This window comes from Carassius auratus, chromosome 27, assembly GCF_003368295.1.
Source record: "Carassius auratus strain Wakin chromosome 27, ASM336829v1, whole genome shotgun sequence".
Taxonomy (NCBI): domain Eukaryota; kingdom Metazoa; phylum Chordata; class Actinopteri; order Cypriniformes; family Cyprinidae; genus Carassius; species Carassius auratus.
Window position 1 is genome coordinate 18911148 of NC_039269.1, and position 8456 is coordinate 18919603.

General features: G+C 36.9%; 1 protein-coding gene and 1 long non-coding RNA gene across 2 annotated transcripts; both read left to right on the plus strand.

Annotated features, from left to right (window-relative positions):
- The first annotated feature begins 354 nt into the window (after nt 1-354).
- On the plus strand, nt 355-4237 carry LOC113045762 (uncharacterized). The gene is made up of 4 exons (XR_003276029.1): nt 355-744; nt 1199-1257; nt 3609-3823; nt 4029-4237. It is a non-coding gene; the product is annotated as an uncharacterized LOC113045762 (long non-coding RNA).
- Nucleotides 4238-4269: 32 nt separating this feature from the next.
- On the plus strand, nt 4270-7518 carry LOC113045763 (uncharacterized). Its single transcript, XM_026206399.1, has 4 exons — nt 4270-5035; nt 5127-5196; nt 5369-5543; nt 6922-7518. The coding sequence occupies exons 1-4, from the start codon at nt 4301-4303 to the stop codon at nt 7085-7087; spliced, it is 1146 nt and encodes a 381-aa protein (XP_026062184.1). The 5' UTR covers nt 4270-4300; the 3' UTR covers nt 7088-7518.
- The last annotated feature ends 938 nt before the right edge of the window (nt 7519-8456 follow it).

Sequence of the window (8456 nt, forward strand, 5' to 3'; positions counted from 1 at the left end):
TTATTATGAAAATAAAAGTGTGTACACCAGATAAATTGGACGATAAAGAAATTGCTAACAATAGTATAATAGAGCATGTTTTATGTTTTTAGGCGTTTAGATGCAGAAATGGACAAATCAAATGTAAAATAAAATGTAATTGATTTAATTAAATATAGATTAATTCTTGTTAGAGCAAAATAATAAATAAATAAATACGTACACACATTAAAAACGTAGCCAAGATGAATGAATTACATTTTTTATATAGATTAAAATTGAAGACAGAAGCAGCTGGTATACGCGGTCACTTAATATTCAAATCCAGTAGATCCACTTCAGATATACACTGTAAAAAAAAACTGTAAAAAAACAGGGATTTTCCAACAGTAAAGCACTGTTATTCAAAAATACAGTTGAATACTGTGAATGCAAACCGTTTTTGGAAAAAAAACTTTTAATCGCAAACTGCTGTTTAATTCAACGGTACAGAACAGTATTTTTTAAGTCTAGTCACGTGTCCGAAGCTGTTTCGAATGCTCACAACTCCTCAGAAGAGAAACCTGCAGGTCTAATCTGAGCAAGATCATCAAATCTAGCCTCATCTTTTCACCTGGTGTACGTAAATATTGCAGAACGAAGGATAAAGAGTTTTAGAACACAACAATTTTGAGGTTTGTCCCGAGTCGACTGAACTGAACGGCTGAAGCTGAACTGGTCGAGATAAACGGCATTCCCGCACGGGGTTTTCCCTCCTTGCTTGAGGTAAATGCAATTTTATCATTTTCAATGTTACACTGTACTAACCTTTATTATATTATTTGCTAATAACAAATCGATTTTTCTGAGTATTATGTACTGAATTAGCAACATGTTAGCTACGTTTGCATTCGACGTAAGTTTAGTTTATTTTAGCTCAAAGAGGGCTTGTGTTAAACTAGCATGGTTATTTTGCCGTTGATATTTGCTGACTGCATTATAAAATGTTAATCTGCAATATTTGCAATAAAACCTGCAGCAATTCCTTTACGCATGTCAGGCACATGCGGATGCATAGTTTTTTGCCTAATGCAACGTTTAAGTGCGGTTTCCCTCAGTGCACAAGAGTTTTTTCAAAATTTTCAGCCTTTAAGTGTCACACATATGGTCATAAATTTGGAAAGAATAAGACTAAACTGCATAAAACTGATGATTTAACGTGTCACGTTGACTTTTGTAGCTCGAAGTGTGAGGATATCCGGGGTTTAATCTTACACCTGAAAAACCACATTACTGAAGGTAAGACTGTTACATGCCCATTCAGAAAATGTAACCAAAAATTTACTGTCAAGTCTACATTCACATCACATGTCTCAAGAAAGCATAAACATTGTTCTAATGAAAGTCTACTTGACTCAGTTGCAAATCCTGCCAGTACTAGTGATGGTAATAATACAAGTTGTGATATGCAAACTGACGATTTTTGTCCTGAAGAAATGGATGTGTTCCCTGAAAAGGAAGATGAAGGAGAATTTATAAGACATTTGGCCTTGTTTTATCTGAAACTTCAATCTAAATTGCTCCTTCCATCTTCTACTATTCAAACCATCATTGAACACTATCAGGAAATACATGACATAAATCAGTCACATCTAATTTCCAAACTTGTGGATAAATTGACATTGCTTGGACTAACTAAAGATGACATAAACACTGTGATTGATACCATGAAAAGTGAGGATCTCCACAGGGCTTGTAATACTCATGCACTTAAATCTGACCATAAGAGAAAAACATTTTTCAAAAATAACTTTAGTTATGTAGAGCCCGAATCCATTTGTCTTGGTAAAAATGAGTCGGGCAACGAATGTTTTGTGCAATATATTCCTGTGAAAAACACGATTGTGTCCCTTTTGTCCTCAGAGTCAGTGAGAGACCAGCTACAGCAAATACAAACTAGAGTCCAGACTGATAATATTTTTCAGGATTTGTGGGATGGCACAAACATTAAAAAGAACTTGCTACTCAAGCACACAACATCTTCAATTGGCATAATCCTTTATCAGGATGCCTTTGAAGTAGTAAACCCCCTAGGGTCAGGGAGGAAAAAGCACAAGATTTTAGCCATGTATCTGACACTTGCAAACATTTTACCACACAACAGATTGAGTCTTGATCAGATGCAACTTGTACTGTTATGTCGAGAACAAGACTATAAGCATTTTGGACAGAATCTAGTGTTTGGCTCTCTTGTGAAAGATTTAAAGGATTTTGAGACAAATGGAGTAATACTGCCAGAGGGCCAGCTCTGCAAAGGAACCCTTTATGCAATTTCAGGTGACAATTTGGGTTCACACAGTATTGGGGGCTTCACTGAAAATTTTAGCAGAAGCTCATATTTTTGCAGGTATTGTGAGATTAATCGGGAAGCATTTCTGGCAGACCCTCTGGCCAAGGGCCCTGACCGCACACCACAGTCATTTCAGAAACATGTTGAGGATCTGAGTTGTAACGTGGAATCACGTGACTGTGGTGGTGTTAAATTTGACTCCATCTTCAATGAGCTCACATATTTTCATGTATGTCAGCCCGGATTACCTCCTTGCCTTGGTCATGACCTTTTTGAGGGCATTGTCTCAACTGATTTGGTGTTATACCTCAACCACCTTGTGTCAAAAGAGAAAAACTTTACTTATGTTCAGTTGAATCGGCGCATAAATCAATTTAAATATCTAGGCAATGATGCTAACAACAAACCTTCTGAGGTGAACCCAGGGGCTGGAAAACTCTCCGGACATGCAGTTCAAAATTGGTGTTTCCTGCGAATGTTGCCAGTGTTAATTGGTGATAAAATAAAATGTCCTGAAGATAGTGTAGCATGGCAACTTATCTTACAGCTGAGAGAAATTGTAGAGCTTGTTTGTGCACCAGCAATTTCCACAGGTCAGGTAGCCTATTTACGAGTTCTGATAGATGAATATTTGCATACCAGAACACAGAGTTTTGGGGAACATCCACTTAAGCCTAAGCATCACTACCTAAATCATTATCCAGAACTTATCATTCAGTTTGGGCCACTCATCCGTTTATGCACATTAAGGTTTGAAAGTAAGCATACTTATTTCAAACAATGTGCAAGGAAGCTTCATAACTTCAAAAACCTCTGCAAAACTCTTGCTGAAAGACATCAACTTTTACAATCTTTTCTGAGTACTGGGTCACTGTTCCTACCCTCTGTAGTAGTAGAGAAGGGAACTGAATTCATTGCTGGAGACTACAATGCCAAGATAATACAGTCAGTTGGTCATCTGAACTTTGATCCTCTTCATACACTTATTAGTCATAGTGTGACTGTAAAAGGGACAACTTATAAGAGCAACATGTTTGTGGTGATAGGCCATAATGAGGACGGACTTATAGTAGGACAAATCAAAAAGGCTATCATTCATAACAATTCAGCTGTGTATTTTATCACTGAGGTATACCAGGCTGTTCGTCAACCTTACAGTAACAGTTATTGTACTACACCAATGCAGGAGGCCTATTACTGTGTCAGTCAATCAGAGCTTCTTGATTATTACCCACTGCCTAAATATTCAGTTTGTGGCATGTCTTTGGTAACTCTTCACCACTCTGTCCCCACATTTTAGATTCCTTTCCTACATGTCAATCCATAACGAGATAAAGGCTATCATCCTCAGGGCTTTGCCCAGTCTGACTGAGGAGATTCGAGAACATGTCATCACTTCACTTGAACGCTCAGGTGTGGAATCTATAGAAGACCTTGTATATGTACAACAGGAAGATCTCAAAGATGTCCTGACTATTATACAGCAAAGGAAACTTTTGGAGGCATTCAAACTTGGTAAGGTTTTGTTTCTATTTGTAATAATTATTATTATTGATTGTTTTGTTTTACATGTATATGCTTTTTATTGTCAAAGGGATGCTAACCATTGATTTTCTATCATTCAGTTTTCATTGTTATATTGAAAGAAAAAAAAATTAAGAAATTGGTAAGAAATTGGATTTGCTTTTAAAAAATTGTATTTTAATTGTATGTGTTTCAGAAACTACAAAAGTCACACTTGATCTCCAAATATTGCCAGATGAGTCAACAGATACAAGTATTTCTTCACTCTCCAGTCCACAGCCTTGCACATCTTTAAGCTCAAGCTCTTCACGAGCATCAACACCTTGTACTAAAAGCAAGGCAAGCCAATCACCCAACATATCCAGTAAGTGGTATGAAAATTTTGAGATTCCTTGGGATAAAATGCCTGTGGAAGTGCAGTGAGCTATTGCCAACAGCAAGCGCCCTGCTCCTGACAAGCGACGCCAGATGATACGTATCCTAGCTGATGAAATCAGGAAATGTGAGAATAACCCCACACGCAATGAATGTCTCATCATCTGCCGCAACATTGTTAAGCATTTCCCCAACAGTTTTGCAGATATGACACCAAGCGGTGTCATCATTGGTAGTGGATGTACTTCACTGCTTTGTCAATTAAAAACAAGAATTGAGAACATGAACCGTGCAGGGACAAAGAACAGACTCCGAACTTCAAAAGTGCCTGGACAACTGCATCAGAGGCCAAGTGATTCTTATGGATGCACACAATTTAACCCTGAACTGCCACCAGAAGAAACATATGAAACACTGGAGCAGAAGAGGCAACAGTTGGAGACCATTTATAGACAAGAAGGTATTCGCAGTGGTGAGAAGGGGGAAGTGATTAACCTTATGAAAACAACATTCTGTCTTCAGCGTAGACACATAAATCAGTCTCCATCACCGTCCATCGAAGATATGAGAATCCAGTGGCCTTACCTTTTTACACAAAGAGGTATCTTCATTCACTTCGAGTTACTAACTGACATTAACGTGTTAAGTGTCTTGGACCTATCCATTAAGGAATGTGGACAGGGAATCAGGAAGTACCTGCAGACCAAATCAAAGAACAAAGATGTGCAGTCTATCGTCACCCAGGATGAAGATGGAGAGTTGACTCTAATACAGCTGCTGATGGCCTACTTCGATGAAGGGATAGAGGGACTAATACTCCGTGCTGATGTATGTTTGTTTACATTTACATAATACTTGCTATTAGTGGGTTTGTTATTCTGTCATTTATAACTTTTATACAATTGTCTGTGTTCTGCAGATATCTGCCACGGCAGCAGATGTTGAGAGCACCCTGACCATCCCCGCCTCTCCACGACTGATACTGCTGTGTAAGTGTCAGATAAGCAAGGTTCTCACATCAGTCTACCTCATCAACATTGTTTTAGCCATCCCAGGTCATGACAACTTCTGATCTGCAGAAAATGTATTTAATTTACAATGAATAAAGTACTGATGACCATATTAGACACTGTTTTAGCTGCAATTTGTTGTCTTTATCAGTTGCCGGTGATGAAGCCACAATTGGAGGATGGATGATCACCATCGAAAATCATGTAATCTGTGAAGGTGTTGACCAAAGCTTCATCACAGGGCTAGCTGCAGTTTTCTCTACTTACTACATCTTTAATCTACAGTACCAAGAAGAAGCTTCAAGGACCCTGGAGTTTGTACAAAGGTAAATATTATTTTGGTATTGTGCCTTATTTCCCAGATCTGTTAAGAGCTTGTCATTTAAATGGCTAGTTCACTTTGAAATTAAATGTTGATGTGTTTTACCCCAAGGGGATCCAAGATGTAGGTGTCTTTGTTTCCGCAGTAGTTTCAATTTTGATGTTTTTAGGTCCAACCGTTCTTGTCTGTCAGTCATATAATACATGCCTATGGTCCCCTCATAAAAGAAAATACACAGATTCAAATTAAACCGTAAGTACACATTTATGAATTAAGACACGAAACGAGCGGTTTGTGTGAGAAAACCAACAGTATTTATATCATTTTTTACCTCTTGAAAAACATAATGTCCATGTTGCAGTGAACGAGCTTCTTGGTGTGTGAGCGCGTACTGGCTTGTTGATGCGCCAGCGCGACTCCTGGCTGTATGTGCCTCTCGAACGAGCATACGCAATTCTTTTCTTTTTAAACATCCCTAAACATATATTTTTTTAAAAAACATTTCTTGTTTAAAACATCCCGGATAAGCTGAACGCGCTCACACACCAAGAAGCTCATGCCCTCAACATGGATATGATGTTTTTCAAGAGGTAAAAAACTATATAAATACTGTTGGTTTTCTCACACAAACCGCTCGTTTCATGTCTTAGGTCATCAATGTGTACTTACGATGTGGAATTGTTTAATTTGGACTGTTTACTTTGAATCTGTGTATTTTCTTTTATGAGGGGACCATAGGCATGCATTATATGACTGACAGACAAGAACGTCTGGACCTAAAAACATCCAAATTGAAACTACTGTGGAAACAAAGACACCTACATCTTGGATGCCCTTGGGGTAAGCTAAAACATATCAAAATTTAATTTCAAAGTGAATTAGCCCTTTAATATAAATTGTGCAATGATTTAACAGAAAGCAGAGAACTGTCAATAACATAAACCATGCACCCCCATAATTTAATGTTTGTTCTCATACATATTATGTTTGGAAAAAATATATTATCCATATTTAATACAAGTCTCTTTTATTTATGTAGTGCTTTATCAATACACATTGTTACACTCATATGGCAGAAATGTCCAAAATACAAATCATGCAGTTAGTTCATGCACATGTTGTGTGCACTTAATGTAAAATAATAAAGATATTAAATTAGTAGTTATATTACAGTTGAGAAAAAATATGTCAGTTTCATTTGATTCCGAGGTGGCTTTTTACATCCGTCACAGGTGTCAGTCAGGACTCTGAAATGAGATCATTCTTTCATAATGAACATACACAGAGGTTATTATCATGAGTAAACCTCTTCGAATAGTCTTATATAAAATTCATCATGACTTACCAAGCCTAATATATGTTATTTCTACGTTGCTTTTTAGGCGATTCATTGGTTTGAATCCAGAGAGAGGGACAAAGGCCAGCCAGGTGAAGGTGATCTCCAAAAAGACGGGGAAACTTGTCCATAAAAAGACTGCAACTGTGAATGTCCACGTAGCCAACCTGATAAAAAATCTTTTGGACTTTGAGTGGGGTTTTGTGCAGTAATACAAAGCCAGTACAGCTAATGTTCAACATCCTGTTTCAGAGCTGAAGTCGCTGCTGTGCTTTGCAGTTGAGTGTTAATGCAAAGTCAGTACATTGTTCTGCATTTGAGTGTTCAGTTGAAGTCAGTGCAGTATTCTGCGATTGAGTGTTGATGCAAAGTCAGTGCAGTGTTCTGCTGTTGAATTCTTGTGTGAAATCTGAAGTGACAGCACTTTTTGCAACAACATATTTAAATTCACAGGATTTCAGTATGCTGCTCTTCAGTGTGCATGTACATTGCAGAAAAAAGCATTTTCAGAGAATTGTATTTTGTCCATTATTTTAATGTCCACATATTTGTTAAGTGGAAACAATGTTAATGTATTTTATATATTGGCTTTAATAAAAGTCCAAAGTTTTAAGGCCATCTTTTGTGTTTAAGAAATTTTCTTTTTAGAATACAAATTTTAAATCATAAATAACAAACATTTTTAATATAACCTAATACATAAAAAACTGTATAATACTAACCAATAAATTACAGTATTACACTGTACATAATATTTTTTTTTTTACAGTTCAGTACTGTAATATATTTTACAGTAATAAACTGTCATTCCATATTACAGTACATGCACTGTAAAATTACAGCTCAAAGCCGGAAAATTTAGCTGCCAGCTGTTTACTGTAAATTAACAGGATTTTTTTTTACAGTGTATTTCTCAACGGTTTACGTTCACGTGGCTGTTTTCGTTTATATTCGCCAAGCTATTTTGAAATAATCTTGTCCGTGATGTGTTCGTTTGTACGACGAAAGCCAGAATCCTGCAGCTCGAGAGATATATGTTATTCTGCCAGTCGCGCTTTCAAATAGTCTTGCACACTTAAACGGGTCACAAACACCTGCATTTAGCTCTTGTAGTGTTACAATGGGTTTATTGTGTGCATTTGTGGTAATATTTTATTTAAAAAAGCTCTTAAACAAGAATAAATTCGTTTGTTTTGAGCTCGACACTGTACGCGCTGATCGGAGGCGTGATTTCAGATAGGCAGCCTCAAATATTTCATTTTCACACAAACAGTTCAAAAACATCTTAATTTAGCTCTTGGTGTGTTCTAATTGGTGAATTGTGTGATATCGCTGCAATACTTTATTTTTAATAGCTATAAAACAAGAATAAACTCGTTTTTTCTGAGCTCATCATTCCAGATGCTCATGCTCAGAGCGGTGATTCATCTCTCGTGTTTCTCACGTATCACTGACCACACATCCATTATTAATGAGCCCTGACCTGATAATAATCATATATGTTGGTTTAGCTTGTCAGTGTGAATTAAATCCAAGTATTTATTTGTATTTTAACCGATTTAAAAGAGAAACTAAATCTCC

Excerpts from the sequence above, each read along its gene's own strand:
- LOC113045763 (XM_026206399.1), top strand. The coding sequence starts at position 4,301 with ATGATACGTATCCTAGCTGATGAAATCAGGAAATGTGAGAATAACCCC. Across the intron at positions 5,036-5,126 it reads GACTAATACTCCGTGCTGAT|ATATCTGCCACGGCAGCAGA; the intron begins GTATGTTTGTTT and ends TGTGTTCTGCAG. Across the intron at positions 5,197-5,368 it reads TCCACGACTGATACTGCTGT|TTGCCGGTGATGAAGCCACA; the intron begins GTAAGTGTCAGA and ends TGTCTTTATCAG.